The sequence below is a fragment of the Pogona vitticeps genome, chromosome 2 (genome assembly GCF_051106095.1).
Source record: "Pogona vitticeps strain Pit_001003342236 chromosome 2, PviZW2.1, whole genome shotgun sequence".
Taxonomy (NCBI): domain Eukaryota; kingdom Metazoa; phylum Chordata; class Lepidosauria; order Squamata; family Agamidae; genus Pogona; species Pogona vitticeps.
The window spans coordinates 174,750,331-174,769,444 of NC_135784.1; the positions used below are offsets into that span (position 1 = coordinate 174,750,331).

General features: G+C 39.6%; 1 protein-coding gene across 5 annotated transcripts; it reads right to left on the reverse strand.

Annotated features, from left to right (window-relative positions):
* Positions 1 to 591: 591 nt before the first annotated feature.
* Positions 592 to 18,146, reverse strand: SYCE1 (synaptonemal complex central element protein 1). Of its 5 annotated transcripts, XM_078386465.1 has the most exons (14): positions 18,017 to 18,141; positions 16,005 to 16,050; positions 14,850 to 14,912; positions 13,518 to 13,577; positions 12,331 to 12,405; positions 11,008 to 11,055; positions 10,386 to 10,440; positions 8,800 to 8,889; positions 7,581 to 7,644; positions 6,929 to 6,986; positions 2,763 to 2,877; positions 2,331 to 2,420; positions 1,853 to 1,949; positions 854 to 1,213 (listed from the first exon to the last, which is right to left on the reverse strand). In XM_078386465.1, exons 3-13 carry the CDS (start codon positions 14,887 to 14,889, stop codon positions 1,892 to 1,894), a joined length of 753 nt encoding a protein of 250 aa, XP_078242591.1. In that variant the 5' UTR covers positions 14,890 to 14,912; positions 16,005 to 16,050; positions 18,017 to 18,141; the 3' UTR covers positions 854 to 1,213; positions 1,853 to 1,891. The 5 variants fall into 5 exon arrangements, with proteins under 5 accessions (XP_078242593.1, XP_078242591.1, XP_072847404.2 ...); XM_072991303.2 differs by lacking the exon at positions 16,005 to 16,050 and having other exon boundaries at positions 18,017 to 18,146; XM_078386464.1 differs by lacking the exons at positions 16,005 to 16,050; positions 18,017 to 18,141 and adding an exon at positions 17,160 to 17,271.
* Positions 18,147 to 19,114: the final 968 nt, after the last annotated feature.

Sequence of the window (19,114 nt, forward strand, 5' to 3'; positions counted from 1 at the left end):
TAGTGTATTTTCTTTGTTAAAGCGACATAGTACCTTATAACTGGATTACAAATATGTACAGGGGCTATTATGTAGCAGCCCTTCATAGGAGCTAGAGTAACTTATTTCACACACACACAAAAACATTTAGTTTAGTATTCAATATACACTACTGAAATTTAAACTTCAGATTAATTTTTTCCAACCTTTTGGGGTAGGGAAGAGTAGATTTTTATGAATTTATCTTACAAGCTTAAGTATTTGCAGATTAGATGTTTGATGTCTTTTTATTTTAATATGCAGCTGACAGATTTAACATTGTCAATGACTTGTATGTTCATCTTTCTGTCCCATCATTCCCTCCAGTCCAAGAGGTTTTACTGCTGCTGCTATGTGCTCTCAAGTTGGCCCCCCAACTCATGGCAGCCCTATGAATCGAGCAATCTCCAGAACATTCTGTCTTCAGCAGCCCTGCTCAGCTCTTGTAAACTGAAGCCGGTGGGTTTCTTTCTGGAGCCACCCCATCTCACATTTTATAGCTCTGCAAGTGATATAACTAGCACACACAGGCAGGGACAGGTTTCAAATAAAATCCTATGCAGATAAGATTGGTTTTATTTAATTTCATTGTTGTTATATTTTATTATCTTGCGGTAAACTGCTTAGAACAGTGCTTTACACTAATGAAGTGGTGTACAAATCTAAGAAATAAATACATAAGCTTAACTAAAGCCAGAATTCATGTTTTTTTAAGTGTAGAAAGCAATTATGTGAGGCCTTGAACAGAATCTCAGATTTCATGCTGGATCGAAATCCTAGATCTGTAGTTTCTTTTAGTAAGTGACAGTGAGAAGAAACATTAAGAACTTAATAATGAGTTTTACTCAGTGTACTTTATTAACAAAGATAATGGCCAGAATCCAACTGTCTATCTATGCCTGTGCAAGTGCAATGCGATAACTTGCAGTGGAGAATAGCTGCTAATTAACAAATTCCCAATCAAAATCTTAGTCACATATAGTCATTAAACTGGCACACTAGTAGAAATTCAATAGGGCTTGTTAATCAGAAGCTGTTTGCTGCTCCACTGCACTTACACAGGCATAAGTATTCAATTTCAATTCTGATCAATAGCAATTTATTAATACATGGCTAACCAGAATTGATTGTGAAGCACTCCACAGGGATGAGAATTTTTCTTGGTGCCAAAAGGAAGACTTCAGCTCACATGAACCTGCCAAAACAGAATAAGAAAGGAAATATGAAATGAGGGCATTAGCTCTGGAATTCTTACAGCATTTCTTTCCATGCAGTGAAAGGGGAAAGAAGAACTGCATTCACTAGCAGCACAGATCTAAACAGTGCTGCAATTCCTTTAATCCACTTCCCAAGAATTTTTGGCTTGGCTTGCCTAATCCTAATTGATAACTGAGATAATTCTAATGGTTTTATTGTTAAGTGTTGTTTGCTTTTAAGGATATTTGGTAGTTGATTTCAGTGCTATTTTTCAGTAAGAAATATAATTAAACACTACTTGAAACCACTGACACAGTCATTCTACATTTTTCTTGGCTCTTCCACAATCACCAGCACCTCCAGTTCTTTTCTCACTTTTTCATTCATCATTTCTCATATGGCCATCCCTCCAATGCCAGATTATTGTCTCCTCCTGTTATAGTTTACCTCTACTAATGTACAGCAAGGATTGGAATTATCTTGTTTTACATATGTTTGATTGCAGGGCTTATCATTCCTTACTGCTGGCTAGGGCTGATGGGAGCTTTAATCTAGCAACATCTGGAAAGACTCACGTCCTCCACTCCTGACATACACCTTCTGGTTTGGGACTGTCCAAACCACAAGGACACTTAACTTGTACACCATCCTCTGTGGCAACGTGCAACAACATAAGTTAATCCTCCATAATTCTGACTTTCTCCATTTCCAAGTCCTCCAGTTCTGCTTTTAATCTGGGGGAAAAAAGGGGGGGGAACTAATCTAAGTATGCAGGCAGGAAAAAGCAACTGAAGACGATAGAACACAAAGCTTCAAATTTTGATGAAATATGTAGGGAATTTAATCAAAAACACAAAATTGTGTATTTGGGTTTCAACCTTTCCAAATAACAGATCTGAGTGCTTCAATACAGGGCCATGAGTTTAAAAGGGGTAAGTTATAGGCTATACCCAAATCCTCTTTCAACAACAATACTCTATGTTGTAAGAACAGAGAATTAGGCTAGTGGCCCTTTATCCCAGCCTCCCAAACCAAAAAAAGAAAAACCCTCTGGAAGCAATCCAAGAACTGAACCTTCACCTCACTCATATTTAGCACATTCCTGACCTGCTCACCTATTACATCTCTGCTGCAAATCAGAGTTGCACTGTGAGGAAGTTTCCAGATATTCTTTTGCTTTCTTATTTTCTTCTTGAAATAGCTCCCTAGTAATGAGAGGGAGACAGTCAGAGGTTGGTTCAGCCAGATTTTTCTGAGTATGACTTCTTTTCTAGGCAAAGTGTTATGTGTGGTACATAGATATCCATTTTAGGAGACCCTGATGGATGAGGCACAGGGTAAAAGAACCCAGATCTTCCAGTGGTTTCATGTGCTATTTAGCTCATAGCAATTATTGCTAATTGCTCAACAAGTGCTTGCTTGTTTAGTTTTAAAAAATTGCCAAGCAATGGTTTTATTGGATATGCAATAATAGTAGTGCGGATAAGTGGGGTCTAAAAACAGGGCTGTCCCCAAAAAAAAAAAATTTCAGATGACTCTACACTCACAAGGCAGCCGCAGCCTCCTGGCTCTTCAGGAATTTCTTCTCCTCACTGAAGGTGGACTGGCTCAGCAAATCTAATTCATCTTGAACACTAGCCAGCTTCTCCTGAAGCAGTTTCTCTGAGCGAATATTGCAAAATAGAAGGGTGTTTTAAGGTCCTGTAAGTAGCACTGGCCTCAGAAATTAGCACAGCTTTGTAATAACTAGTTATCAATGGTTCCCTTTTCCAATTAATAAATTAAAAATACATTGTGGCCCTTTTTTGTCAGCGTAACTTGAACAATAATTTTTGGTGGCGAGTTGCTGCAAGTTATGAAGTCACTGTAGACATTAGTTGCACGCTGAATTGCACGACATTATGCATTAGTTGGGCACTGAATTGAATTAAGCAACAGATAAGATCTACATTGACTTTATAACTTGCATCAAATCACTGCCAAACGTGACATAATTTATATTATTCTAGCAATAGAATGTTGGTTAATGAGTATAATCTTATGTCCTTTGTGTTGCAAGTAATTTTTTAAACTTACTTTTTATAATAGGTATAGGTGCTTGTTAGTGGTAGAGGAGGAATATCACATGGTTGAAGTGCTGGCTCTTGCTGTATTTCATGATACTCCCTGTTGTGCAATAGTAAAGTAGATAGGAGGAGCATGTATTTTATATTATAGACCATTGGCTTGTAACATTCCAATTGTTATTAAAAGTAACCACAGTTCCTTCTTGAGAAACAGGAAGATAAAGGGCTCTTTTTTAAAAAAAGGTTTAATTATATTAATAACTACTTTGGGATGCCATGGTGCTATAATTGACTAACTGTTTTTTAAAGTTAATTTCTAAGGTCTGGAAATTGCTTTCAAACAGTGACAACAACAGAAGGGAATGTTTTGTTAATTACACTAGATTTAGTTTGCTGAAAATGGATAGCATTTTTCCTGAACAAAACCTGCACCAGCACCAGTACTAGCATCAGCAGGAAAATTACGTCACCACCATGATTTCTGCTGTTTCTCCAGGAACAGGAGGGTTATTTTTTCCCTTTTAAATCAGGGACAATACTTCAGACTGCGACTCATGTTAGCTCTAGAGGGCACAGCTAATGAAGATAGGATTCCATTGACAGTTCAACAACATCTCTAGGGGAGCAGTCTGCCTGCCCCTGTTCTAAAAATAGGCATCAGTGCATGAAATACATTTCCTCTTTTTAAAGACAACTCCTCCACTAGTATTAAAGGGGATGCAACTTCTATTCCTGCTATTCACTCTAGCTCAAAAACTATGTAGCCAGCTCCCATGTGGATTGAGGAGTAGCCTTACTGTGAAGGGTGGGGGGGAATGCTATTGAGTCTATATGTGGGGAGGGGGAATCGACTGGCATTCAACCAGATACTATAATTATATATATGAATGCAGCAAGAGACAGGACAACCAACCACCTCCCTGAATCTAGTCTTCCTCAGTTCTCACCACCAAGAGCAAAGTCAGAACTTTCTCTTTAACCAGCTACTTAACTCTGTTAGAGACAAAGGTAGGCTTGGGATCTGTATCAATCTCATAGCTCTGTAAAATGGTCTAAGTTTATCCAGGACTCTCATGATGGACCAGTTCTTGAGTGAGGGCCTTTGTACATCCCCATATTTCTGCCCAATATGTTATTTGGGGGACTATTTTCCTAACAAATACCTCAACTACAGGGGCAATCAAACTCCAACCCCCATAGATTCTGGTAAATCGCAAAAGAGACTGAGAGTTCACCCAAAAGTCTTCACATGCCAACTAGTGTAGTGAAGACCATTTGCAATATCATCTGCATATAAAAGGACTGAAAGCTTGACATTCCAGAATGTAAGTGGGAAGAATCTGAGGCCACTCAATTCTTGCATAATATTATTAAGGTAGACACTGAAAAGACAGAAGACCAAAAGGCATCCCTGTTGCCCTGTTGGACTTCTTTACCTGTCGGTATTGTCTCTGACAGCAGTCCATTTGCCCCAGATCTGACCCTAAGATTCATGCTTGAATGAAGCATTTGGACTAAAAACAACCACCTTCTATCAATGTTGGTGGCAGAAAGTTTTCACCACAAGCCATCGCTATAAAGTAAAAAAACTGAACTGTCCCCCCAGTGGGGACATAAAGCTCCTTCTTACCTAGTTGAGAATATTTTTGTATCAATTGATGGAGTCCAAAACAGTGATGTTTTGGGACCCTGTCTGTTCTGCTATTACTGAGTTATCAGCAGCCCACACTCTATTTTACCCAGCAAATATTTAGAATAAAGCAAAAAGCAAAGTGTGCTGCTTATACTGTATACCGCCCCATAGCACTTCAAGCCGTCTCTGGGCGGTTTGTAAGTTAATTATGCAGGCTACACATTGCCCCCCCCCCCCCCCGCGAGCTGGGTACTCATTTTACCGACCTCGGAAGGATAGAAGGCTGAGTCAGCCTTGAGCCGGCTACCTGGGATTGAACCCCGGGTTGTGAGCACAGTTTTGGCTGCAGTACAGCCCTTTAACCACTGTGCCATGAGGCTCTTCAGTTTGGAGACTACATTGAAGAGACTGATAGGCATACATCGCTGGGCATTTTTAAGAAACAACTAAAAACATTGATGTATAGGCGGGCCTTCCCAACAGAAAACCCTTGACGATCTTTTTTTTTCTTATTCTGTTCTTTATTTTTTATTTACGTTTCTGCTGTAAAGTCTTAAAATTACATTGTTGTTTTTACTGTAAGCCGCCTAGAGTGGTCTAATATGATCAGATAGGCGGGATAGAAATAAAATAAATAAAGAAAGAAAGAAAGAAATACATTTATTTGGATCAGCTTTGAATCCTCTTTTGTGGTTAGGAATACTAAACCCTACTCCCTAGCCCCGAAGTATTTCCCCATGCTGGTTTATAGAGGCACACACTATGGCAAGCACTGCACACCACCAGATGGTATTTGATTTAAACCAGGGGTGTCCAACCTTTCACCTTCCCTGGGCCACATTAGAAGACGAAAAATTGGTTTGGGCCGCACACACATTTGGTTTGGGCCGCATGGGAGGGCAGCCCTAGCCTTCCTCCGCAGCCCCGCTCCAAGTGCGCTTACCGGCAGCTGTGATCTTAGACAGCAGAGGCTGCCAGCTTCAACTCTGGTGGCCTTATGGGGCCGAGAGGGGGTCCGCCTATTGACGGGGACAGTGCAATGCAGTCAAGCAGCCGCCCTGTCCCCTCCCCTCCCATTCCTTCCTTCCTTCCCTCTCTCCCCCTCTACTGTTATGACATGCCCCGGCCACATTCTGGGCGCAAGCGTCGGCAGTGTAACTTGAAACTTTGGAATTTCTTTAAAAATAAAAAATTGCACTGGGCCACATTATGAGCTGACCTGGGCCGCATGCGGCCCTCGGGCCGCAGGTTGGACAAGCCTGATTTAAACAGTTGTCCTCGGAGCATATCCTCTCCAGAAATTTTGTTACTAGGTAAAGAGATAATCAAATACAGCAATGTATTTAATCACGAGTGACTGGCTCGTAGTCTAGGCAAGATAAACAAGGAAGAGTTTAAGCTACAAAGCAGTTTTATTTATTTTATTTATATCCCGCCTATCTGGTCGGTTAAGACCACTCTAGGCGTTTTGGTTTAACCCCAGAATAGTATGTCGAAAGAGTGCTGCAATATGGTTTTGCTACTGTGTGGAAGTTATTTGGTTTTCTAGGGTAGCCATTCTCAACATTTTTTTTTGGCCATGGTCATAAATACAATATGAAAGGAAATATAGACCAAATCAGGATTGTATAAGTCACATAATGAATCTAATAAGGTTGTATGTGAAGAATTGTTTCCAGTCTGTGGCTCTTTTCACATGTGCCAGGACTACCTCAGGGGGGCATAGAGCCCCCGTTGATAATGGCTGGTCTAGGATACCAGAATAAACCCTAATTCCCCTTGACTCTAATGACTAGAACCTAGCTGTATCTCTTTCCAAGGCTGCTAAACCTAGCTCTAGCCAAAATTTCCTTAGATTCTCTTCCTTTTTCTCCCATAGCAAATTTTTATGCTCTCTACACAGTTGAATGACCTGTGGTTTTAAGCAATAAAGCCTGTTCACTAGAAGGGTTATGAATTGTATATGCCTGCAGGATTTTGTAGTTCAAGTGTACAAAATTCTGCAGCTCCTCACCTTCACTTAGCAAACGCTCCTTACTGTCCTTCATCTCAGCAACTTGCTTCTCCCTGGCCTGGAAGGAAAACAAACAGAAAGTAACTGGAATCAATAATAATTTTGCCACAAGGCCAACGGGGATGTGATGTGAGATATCCTTATCACATGTGGAATCACTTCTGGGTCTTCTAAAAGTGCTAATACCGGCCATAAGGAAGGGGAGAGGCAAGAGTTTTGGGGTAAGAGACTAGAATATTGGAGAATAATGGCTACCTTTTTCTTCCAGCACATTTTTGCTTATTAAAATTACAAACACATCCAAAAACTTCAGTCTGCCTAACAGGGAAAAGTTAAATATGTTACACAAGTACCTGCAGATTTTGTTCAACAGGAGGACAAATACAAGATTGGAAAAGTTAAATCAGAACATACCACAAGAAGCAACATCTGTAACAATGTAACTAATTTTAAAGTATTATATCGTCTACTTTTAATCATGAAGAAAATATATATCTGAGAACTATGATTCCAGCAATAATCCCCACCCTTCGTTATAGTTATGAACATTTTTTTCAAACCACAGAAGATGTATGGATCTCTAGTATCACACCTAATTTCACATTTATAGCTATATAGTTCAGGCCAAAGAGAAAAACCCAAGGGTGCTTACATAAAGCTCCCAGAGACTCTTGTGCTTCTCCATCAGCTCATCAAGCAGCTGCTCAAATTCCATTCTGAAAGCAAAAAACAAGCAACATACTAGCTGTTAGGTTTAGGGAGCTGCAGTTCAAAAAAACAATTCTTCATAGTTGTCATAGCTGACTAATAGTAATTCCAAATTTGTCTTTAAAAAATGACAAAACTGAGCCATCCAGATGTCACTGCACTGGAACTCCCAGCATTCCTAGCCACTGGCTGCATCAGTTAAGTCCAATGGAAGCTGCAGTCCTACGACATCTGGAGAGCTGTACTTTACTCATTCATGGTCTTAAAAAGTGTTTTCTTAAAGTTACCAAAGGAAATGGCAATCAGTACCCCTTGTGTCAAGAGTATGCACTGTGTGAGGTGTTTCTGGTCAGAGTTTGGAAATAACTAAATAAAAATAATGCGTTACTTATACAGTAATTAGTTATTTTTCCAACTATCATAGTATTACATAGAGTGGTGTAACTTATTTTGCAATGTATCTATAACTCTTCTGAGCTTCACTAAATGATTAAAGGGGAATATAAAATGGTTTAGGTAGTAAATCCTCCTGTGACTTGTGCAATAACTCACAGGAAGAAATGTAGTTCCCTTTTTATGGGGAACTAGATTTCAGTTACTTCTTCAGGAACAAGCAAATAATTCCTTTTTTAAAAGTTTATGTAACTACCTGCTTGTTTGGAGGTCTTGATATACTAACTAGTTATTAGACATTTATTAACTAAACTTAATAAAATTACAGTAGTTATTTTTTATGTTACACTTCCAAGCTCTGGTTAATTCTTTTGTGAATCCTAAAGCTACCACTAGTTAGTTAGTTAGTTAGTTAGTTAGTTAGTTAGTTAGTTAGTTAGTTAGTTAGTTAGTTAGTTAGTTAGTTAGTTAGTTAGTTAGTTAGTTAGTTAGTTAGTTAGTTAGTTAGTTAGTTAGTTAGTTAGTTAGTTCTTATGACAAGAGTGCTGTAATTGTGAGCAGACTACAGATTTATAAATCGTCCTCAAGACATGCATTGTGATTTTATTCTGCAGCATGTGATTTGTGGGAACACTAAGAATTCATATCCTCCAACATTATCCAATGAAACTCAAGTTTATGACTTTCTCTACAAAACAAGGCATTAATTGAAATCAGGAGATGGAGTAACACGAGATTTTTCTGACATGGTTGTTAATTTCTAGAAATACCTCTGCTCACTTTGCTTCAGTTTCTCCTCCTGGATCTGGGCTGTGATTGCCTCAATTCGCTGCTTACATTCTTGGTTCAGCTGCTGCTGCCTGATAAACAAAGCAAACCTATTCTTCAAAGGGGGAGCTTGATCTCAAATATGTAAGTAAAAGTAGAAATTATCAAAAAATTTATGTACCTACAAAATTTGTAATTCAATCTCAAACATTTGACAGCAGGCATAGACCTCAATTAATGTCATCCAGCACATGTAGAGCTGCACAGAGAATAATTTTGCTTTGTGTCAAGGTCCTTTTGACATGGGAGGTGTGCCACTTTTTAAAATGTTATAGTGGTTCTATGCCATGTTCTGCCTACCTGAATGAACTAACTGCACAGCGAACAGATGCATTGCTAAAAGCACTTTGAGTGAACTAGTCTAACTGGATCTAGAGAGAAAAAGCAGCAAGCACCAACAAAGTAAGCTCCCAGAATGATATGGCTTCCTAAAAGCTCCTGTTCCTCACTGTCATTTTAAAAAATATATGAACACAAGCCATTTTAGCAAGCCACCCCCAAAATCCACCTTCCAAGCTATGCTGGAATTATAACTACTTTAGCATTATAATTTTCCTACAAAAACCAAGGGAAAGAAAATCCCTAGGAGTTCCTAGCATCCCTTGTTCTAAAATGATACACCTGTCCTCGGCCTTCTTTTCTGTATCATTTCTCACATTTGGCCTGGCTATAATCTAAATGGTACACAACAGGTCAACAGGCTGCTTCTGAAACATCCTGCATTGTCTGTCAAATGTAGTTAATTAATGAATGGGAAAATATAACAGGTTAATATCTTTTTTTCTATCAAAGAAAAGGATTATACTCTACAGCAGCAGTGGCAAACCTATGGCACACGTGCCATACTTGGCACGCAGAGCCTTCTCTTTGGACACGTGAACCATCAGTCACCAGATTGCTACTACTCCCCCGCCCACAGCCAAACCTGAGAAGGCGGCTTCAGCTGTGGTGCTGGCACCCTGACAGGCAGTAGGCTGGGATCCAGAGCAGCTGGCGCTGGTGGCGGATCTAGAGTGGGGTCTCGAGGCACCTCTGTGCCCGGGATTGCCCCTTCCACTGTCACTTCCACCACTGCCACTTCTGCTTCTGCCACCACCCCACTGTTCCCCCCCCCCCCCAGTCTGGGCACTCAGGCCCAAAAAAGTTTGTCATCACTGCTCTACAGTAATCTCATATTGGCATGACTTGTAGATCTGAAACCCTTTTAATTACAACTGTAGTTTAGGTTTATACCTCTTTCTGTTGCATATAAACTTCTCAAGGTTCAGTGTTATTTTCTCCCACATTCAGTAACAGTTTTCTCTTTGTTTTAGAAGAGGTAGTTACATCAGTTTGGGCTAGCATATAAGGCGATAAATGAAAAAAAAAATTAAAAAATGAAGACCGAAACAGTGTGGCACCTTAAAGACTAACTGCAATATTTTAATTTGAGCTTTCGTGGGCAAGTCCACTTCCTCAGACCTCAGGTGAAGGATAAGAAAAGGGCAAGTGTGGTGTCTTATTCTCAAACAGATGAGCAGCATCTTACCTCTGCATCTTGGCTTCTGCCTCTTCACAGTGCAACTGCATGACCCTCAGAGTCTCTACAATGCAGATAAGTGTTAGTGCTTAAGGCAGAAATTTTCTACATAACATTTCCATAAAGGCCCAGAGCTTTCACCAGACATCAACATTCCAAGTCCCCACAAACCAGAAAACTCCCTTAGGCAATCTCATTAAAAAACTAGGCCATGCTTGCATTCAAGCAACTGACTAGTTTGAAGGATTTAAATTCAAATCAGGAAAGAGTTTTAGGGTAATGAAAAATGCCAACTTAGGGTGTTTTTAAACTGAGGGTTCCTACTGCTTACATAGTAAAAAAAACACTGTGCAGCTGTTTCATTTCATTGAACATTTTTCTCTCAAAAGAAAAAAAAACACAAGAAATAGATGAAGTTGTAGAATGAAGATGATAATGTCTAAATTCTCCACAAGCTGCAGTGAATGTAGCATTCTGAGGTAATGAAAAAGTACAGTGGAGATTAAACCCGGTCTAGGAAAAAAGGGAGTATCCTTGCAACAAATGTACAACTGAAGGGATTATGTTGGGATGTATGTTAAAAACCATTGTGCTGGTGTCCTCATATAAGCATTCCTGATCTTGCTATTACCTTTCTTTTCATTCCATGTCTCCTCAAGGGTTAACTTCTCAGCATTCACTACAAGATAAGAAGAAGAATTCAGATTGTGCCTTTGTAATATTATGAGGGAGGTTAAGTGGAAGAGGCCCCAGGTGATGTTTTCCTGCCACCTGAGCAAAAAATGCACAGGCTGGAAAGAACTGTTGTGGGTGATATTAAGGAGACTCGTTGAAAATGAGCTTTGGAAAAACAACTAGAGAAGATCTTAGGAAGTGCCAGAATAAATTTCCAGCACCAGTAAAAATAGTTTGCAAAAGGGTAATATAGAAAATAGTTTAGACAAATCTTCATCAAGAGACGGGATTTCAGAAGGCTAATTATCTTTTAAAATGTGTATTATCTCAAAATGTCATATGACAAACATCAGGCTAAAAGGAATGAAAGAGATCAGTGTGCTTTTGTAGCAGTTTAACTTCTGTCTTTGTGGAATGACTGTAACATGACCACAGTGTTCCCACAGAAATGACAGGAGCACCTGCATTGGACATTACCAGGACAGGAGGACAAAATGGGTATCAGTCATGTAATACATTGGAAGATATTGAAACAGTTAATTTCAACAGTCATATTTTTAATTTTATGCAGCATGTGAAAAGCAAAAGACTAGCTTGCTCAGAGGTTCAGTGAGAGCGTTCAGCTGGATCTTTTCACTGGGCTCACATGCCAACAGTCCAGCACAGTAACTGTGAAATCCTGTACAGAACTACATCTCAAAAGTACAAATAGCTATTGAATCCTGATGATAGGGAGGGAGAAAACTGGAGACGTGAAACTTGACATCCGGCTCCAGCAGGTTTTGTTTTTGTTTTGTTTTGCTACATTTCCAAACTAAAGCTGTAAAATGTTGAAATGTCTGCAGCAAAACCCATAGAGGTTCCACAGCTGTACCCTTAAGTCCAAATTAAGGTTATTAATTTTTGCTATAAAGGAAGGAAGGAAAACTACACAGGATTAATTTTGTAGATTCAAAACAGACTTGAATTGAAAGGGAACTTTTCCATCTGGAGCAAAACATTCTGCTTTCCATCTGCATAAGCAGCAGATGGCTCTGTGTCACCAATGTACAGTATCTCAGTGGGGCTTTAACACAACATAAAGATGTGTAAGAAAAGCACATAGCATATTCTGGTGATAGTCTACAAGTTGAAGTAAATAAAAATATACACTTAAAAACAAACATACTACAACATTATGGGGATGATAATGTTTGGGCTGTGTGACAAATATGCCTACATTAATCACACAGCACATATATTATAATCCATAACAAATCATTATGTTACAATTACCTACATTTCTCCAGTTCCTTCTGTAGTGTCTCGCTATGCTCATTTGCCTCAGAAAGCTCCTTACTTAATAGCTTCTTGGCTAAGGAAAAAAAACACAAGGAGTTCAAATACCCATTGTGTTATGAAACACTGTGAAGGAGGTGCTCCCACTGCCCCTGGCTAGCTGTCCACCATGCATTTACATCTCCCAGAGGAATCATGCACTGGCCCTGACAACAGACCCGACAGGATAGGAGGATAGGAAAAAGGAGCATATGGGTGAGAGTAGGGGTCAGGAACACCTGGGACAGCACAGATGGGATAGCAAGGGTGGATGTGGGAATAAGATGGAAAGAGGGGAAAGAAAAAAGAGAGGTCATGGGAGGATGCCTGGGAAGAGTCGATGCCAGTGTTTTGTGCCTTGATGGCAGCACGGCCAAATGTCCTGTGGAACCCGTGGAATAGAGAGTTGGATGAGCTTTGGCCAGGGACATAGACATAGGGGTGGCGCACCCATCTTTGCTTCAGTGGAACCTCAGAATAGCTGACCTTGAAGACCTGCAGAGATTCACCCATCTGGATCCCACCCCTACACAGCAGAGACAATACCACCAGAAGCTGCACCTCACACAGGACCACTCAACAGTTATCCAAATTAATAAAAGCTGTTCACGAACATCCCTGCCCTGGTGTGTCTAGAGGGCCCTTTCTGGGGGCTTCCCCTTTGGAAGGGACAGTAGGGCACACATACAGACAAAGTTAGAAGAGAGGGGGAAATAGTTGTGCCAGGTAAGGGTGATGATCTCGTCCACTGCTCCTGAAGGGGGATGATGTACCACTCTGCAAGCCAATCATGTGTAATTAATAGCTGCAAATGTTTACAGGTCTTGGTAATTCAGATGTCCATCACTCTTGGTCAAAGAATTATACCGTGTTTCCCCTAAAATAATCTGGGTCTCATTTTACCCACAGCATGTTTTTTTAAAAATTTCCCTCTTGCTAATTGGACTCTTAGGATCAACTGATGTGTACAAAGGACTGTACAAGCTTCAGAATCAGAAGGCTGTGCGCTTATATTTTATATTTCTCTCTGGGAAAATTCTGCCTTTAAAGTTGCAGGATCATAAGCTTTAGACTTCGTAACCTTTGTCCAAAAGTACTGCCTGCTTTCCAAAGGGGTAAATATTACTAATCCTTCTGTTTGCCGCTTACCTTGCTGCAGTTTGTTTATCCTTTTTACTAGTTCTTCAATTCTTGGCTCCAGATTTCCCACTACAAAATGAGGAAAAGATCAAATTTCTCCTCAATTGTTTATGTTTTCAATTTAATAAGTAATCTCTTAGGAACTTGCATATGCAACTTGATTCGTGTCTAGTCCGAGACATCTTGCCATCTAAGGATAAGATGCCCACCTGCCCTAGTATTCCATATGCAAATGATAACTAGATTGGCATTTGAATCTTACTTCAGGAACGGCACATAGGAACGGCATACAGTACAGTATATACATCCTGAAGGCAGCATCTAGGGTGTTCCTGGTCAGCTTGTATGGCACCCACAGCTCTCTGCCTCCCAGCATTTACCATCCAAAACAGCCATTTCACTCTGCCTCATGATATGGTCATTAATTACCATTCTTCCTTTATGTTATTATATATAATCCATCACAGGATCAGGGCCATAACTCATAACTCTTTAGCATGAACAGCACACCCAAATTTCTATATGTCTAATAATTTTGACACCACCTTTGATGTTTCTCCTGCACTAACTGAAACTACAACTGCTTCCTTCCCCCGACAGGAACGTCACTCCCCACATTTTTCTCCCAACTCAAACCAAATATTCCATTCTTCCTGCCTTCTGCACTTCTGGTCAAAACAATACTCCTTTCCTTTCTATTTATTCCTTTTCCTACTTCATTCTATGAAGAGCAGAGTACTTGTTTGTATATCCTCTGCAGGGCAGGAAATCTGTTACCACTCTGCAGGTACTGTACAAAGTCTGATGATATGTTATTCTAGCAGGGCAGACCTTAACATTAGGCCTCAGGCTGCAGATGCTGGAGGTTGGCATATCATGACAAGGTCTAGGGGACAGAGCTGTCTGTGTTTTCCAGACTATATTCCCTTTGCTATCTAAAGGTGTGGCTACATTGACAAATATTGCAGGAGCTACCCACAAGAGTGCACAGCCTGAGGCAGATGAATTCTCATTGAAAGCTTGCTGTTTGTTTTTTGTTTTGTTATTTTTTAGTGGTCCAATAAAAGTGTCACCTGTTCCTGCACTTATAAAGCATGTAACCCTAGATTATATCTGCTGCAAAGAAAACCCAAAAATTATGTATCTAGGGTGTTAGTATTACTTGCTAGTCAGAATTTCTCTTCTGGTGCTGAGAAAATGAAAATAAAGTACTTGCACATCCCTTTCCAAACAACTCCCATTTCTACTCTATTCCCTTAACACACACCCCTTTCCCCAGCTAGGATACTTAGCTTCTGCTACATTTCTCTCTAACCACTGGTACTTCTAGGGTCAAAATACCATTCTGCATTTGTTTCACAAGTGACAGTATCTCTTCCATTTTTGATGCAAAATCCCAGGGATCTGGAGAATGAACAAAAGCAAAAACAGAATTGTCTAAATATTGTCACAACCCAACTTCTTCCATCTAATAAAATTGGTAACTCACTTTTAAAAAATGTCAGAAATATTGAACTCTGACCACATTTAGGTTTTGTAAAGTTTGCTGAGGGGAAAAGAACTGCCATCTCAGTCCCAGGTACCACTGTGATGCACAGGACATAGTGGTTACAGTACTGTATATAGATGGAAAACTGGATCAGTTGGGAAGGGAAGTGGCAAGTTTCTCAGCAATTGAGATCATCCTCAGAGGTTCTTCATATGCTTTCTGACACTTTCCAGGTAACTTTCAAGGAATGGGACATTTCTGTGGCAGTGCCCAACTATGGGGGAAAAAAACCCTCTGTGTTTACCTCCATGACATTGTGAGGTTTCAGATACCATGTGAAAAGACCATCCTGTTCACACAACACCAGCTTTCTGAAGTATGAACTGTCCTTTACAGTTGCCATTTTCTTTTGGTTAATTTGCTAGTTTTCTGCTTTTGATATGCTGCCTTCTACAGCTTTATGTTTTTACTGCTTTGCTCTAAATATGTTTGTTATTTATTTTAAAAGTAACCCTGAAGATGGCTTAAAATAAAAACAGAATACATTTTTCAAATAAAGTTGGAGCACTGCTTATTTACTCATTATATGAATTGATAGCTGTTAAGCTTGTGATTTCTACAAAACATACCTGTCACTATACCTCTTTGACTGATATAATTTGGTGCATTTTACTTGGATACCAGTTTGAAGAAAGACATTAAATGTTCCCCTTCTTTTAAAACACTATCAAAGCTGTTCTTCATTCCAAAACTTGGCTATTGGTCTCTTCGTTCGCATACTTGAAGGTAAGATGAAATGTGGCCGTTTGGTGACCCATGTTGATTTATTATATTTCTGATGGTCATTTTCTCCCACCTGTTTTTGAACTTTTAGTACACTTTTTTTAAAGATCTTAATATTTCATCAAAGGGAGATTTAGCCCCCGAAAATCCATAAGCAATATTGAGAGAGGGGGGAATATACCAGCCACTCCAAATGTCTGGCACAATAGGGAGCAGAACTCTACCTGCAGTTCCCTCTACTGTTTGCTGGATTCACAACATTTCCTAGAGCTGGAAGGGGAAAATATTGCATTAGTACTATTTTGCATGTGTTAGAGTGTGGTTACATGTTTTTTTAAAAAAGTTTTGAAGCAGGTTTAACATGTTTTAAATCGATTTTAAAAAATCTGACCATATGACACACAGGAAAACATGGGTGATTTTTTTGCCCAGGAAGTGTGGAGTTTTGGGTCAGAAAATGAAGTATTTTATTCATCTGTGAGAGGGTTGTTTATTTTAAATCACTTGTGAAACTTATTTTGAATTTTTTTTTGCATATGGGAATGCTTCTGTCAGTGTAAATTGTCTCTGGGGTTTGTCAAGTAATGCCAGGTTGACAGGATTCAGACTGTAGGGAAATCTTGCAGTCCAATCCACAATTAAATTAGATTGATAGAGAGGAAATATACTGGTATATATTCTATCTGTAATATATATATTCTACCTATAATATTGATCTAGAGCAATTCAAATATTAAAAGAAAAACACTGCAGCAGCAATGGTGAGTGGCTGTGAGAGGCAGTCAGCACGTGGTCAGGACGAATACACAACACAGTTTAAAAATGAATTAAAAGTTTTTCCAAGAGGACACACATACCAGCCCCAAAACTATGTGACTTTACATCAACTTCAAAACCACCAATCCATCTCTTGATTCATTTTCATGGTGTAACCATGCCTTTAATCAGTTTCTTCTGGCTGGATATCAAGCCTGAACTATTTCTTTAAAAATAAAAGCTTGGAAAACTGGATACAAGGAGAATGTTATAAACATCTGACTAAACTGCTTCAATTTATAAGGAAAACAAGATGCCTATTGGGGACCTGTCAGAGCTTTCTGAAGGGGCCACTCCTTTCCCCCCCTCTCTCCACCCTCCCTCCCAACAAAAAAAGAGAGACTTTTCTTTTCATCCTCATGCCTGTAAACTTTAAAGTCACCTTCTCTACAAACTCAAGTCCAGAAAATGAACTACAACCGCCATCAAGACTAACAGACACAACAATTCAACACAGCTGCCTCTTTGAGCACCCTGTCCAAATCCATTGTTGTGGGTATTCAGATTTGTTGAGTTGTACATTTTGGTTTCCATTTGTTTGCCTGTCTCACCCACATTCTCACCCAGATTATTTTCCTCCATGACCTTGGGTGGCTAATTTCACTCTGCGCCCCAAAAGCTTCCCAATCTGTGGCTCCGCCCTTTTTTGGGCTTTCCCGCCTTTTCTCAACTGTCACTTCCATGAGGCTCCAGCAACATCTCAGAGCGGATCTCAGCAACAGGCTTACTTGCTCGGTAACAAGGAGACCCAAACCAAACACACACTCCTCAAATAAAACAGGTGTTACACATGGGGCAGGATTATTGTGCACTGCTGACTGCTGACAGAGAAATGTGTGGGGCTCATGCCAGCAAACAGTGTAGCACACAAATGTCAAAGCACTAGTTTTCTTGCCATTCTGAGCAAGCAATGGTGGCAATCAGCCTCATAAGGTGCAACAAAGTTGAAATGGACTGTGCTTGTCATTTTGTGTTACATAAAAGCCCTCGTAAGGTTTTCAGTGCATATAAGGTATTTAAAGAGTGGTTTTACCAGCACCAGTCCCATAGTCCTAGTCTGGCACTCCATTGACTACACATCACACTAGCTCCAACATAAAACATACAGTATACTGTAAAAACAAACACAAATTGCAAGGCTCATGCCATATTTTCAAGAATGGCCCTGGTGCAAAATTAATATACTTAACCTCTATCCTGGCATAATGTTATCTATTTTGAGATAACAAAGGAAGAATAGGGCATGGTGATCTGAAAACGACAGCCTCCATTATGTGTGGAAGTTCCCCACACAGAATCACAATCCCTAGAAAACTGGAGTTCCCAGTTGTGTGGAGGCCTCCATGCGTAAAGGATACTTTTCTCTTCAGACTGTCATTCTCCAGATATGTAGAGCAATGATGGAAGAAGAGCAACTAACCTCCCCTTCTTCTGTGATTACTTTAACCAGTCGATATAATACATGAATAGCTTTTTTAAATTAAATAATTAATCTGGTCCTTTAGTATCAATTTGAGGCTTTTTCTATATCTTTTATTCCCACCCCTTTTTTCCTTTTTTTTCTTTTTTTGTTCCTCAACACCCCCTCCTGCCCCCTGTTTCAGGAGGGGCAGCCAGGGAAATACCACAGCTGTGAATTCAAATATCATAACTGCCACCCATTTAGCAACTTTGGGTTTATAAGAAAGCAAAAACCGAGTTTCAGTTCAGTTTTGTGGCTGGCTGACAAGAAGCCAAATGCACAGCTTTTTTGGATATGGAAACAATGTTGTTGAAGCTGTTTTATATGAACTTCTCACTGAAACTGGTTTTGGGTCACCAGTTCTGGTGAGGAATTCATATAAAATAGCTCCATCAGGCTGGTATCACTTGATACTTTTTGTAATGCAAGAAAACCATGATTGCAATTTCCAGGCTCCCAAAATTAAAATCCTAGGTACCCTAGATGGCAGCATAGCCTTCCCCAGCCAATTCATGCACTTTTACTATTTTTCTATCTGATCCAGTCTCCCCTAAAATAATTGGCCCATTTTAAATGAGCTACATGGTTATACAACCACTATTTCTGTTCTCTGTGGTGATTTTTTTCCCTAGAAAACGAATGGAGGAAATTCTCATAAATTCCACAGGGAATAAATTACAGCTTAAAAGTGAATAAAATAAATTAAAATATCAGAGATATGTACATTATAACTACACAACAACCCATTTCAGCCCCAACAAATGTCCACATTTCAGAACACCCATTTTTATTAGAGTGGACAAAGAGAACCACAGTAAAGAAATGTGGTGATTAAGAAAGCTCACTTCAGCCCACACAATACAATCTAGTGGCTATATGCATGGTTGATTCTAATGTGAAACTCTGTATGTTTCGAGCGTCTATGTTTTTGTTCAAAAAGATTTGGTTCCATTTCCTGTCCCTTCCACACACACACACACACCTTTTAAGAGCCAATTAAAGTTTCACTTCCCTCCAAAGAAACTAATTTGAATTGTCTAAGCAAGAGGTTTACAA

Bases quoted from the DNA above. Each gene is read 5' to 3' on its own strand.
- SYCE1 (XM_078386464.1), bottom strand. The intron at 11,056-12,330 runs GTAGGTAATTGT...CTTATCTTGTAG, and splicing joins ACAGAAGGAACTGGAGAAAT to TGAATGCTGAGAAGTTAACC. The intron at 10,441-11,007 runs GTAATAGCAAGA...TCTGCATTGTAG, and splicing joins GACATGGAATGAAAAGAAAG to AGACTCTGAGGGTCATGCAG.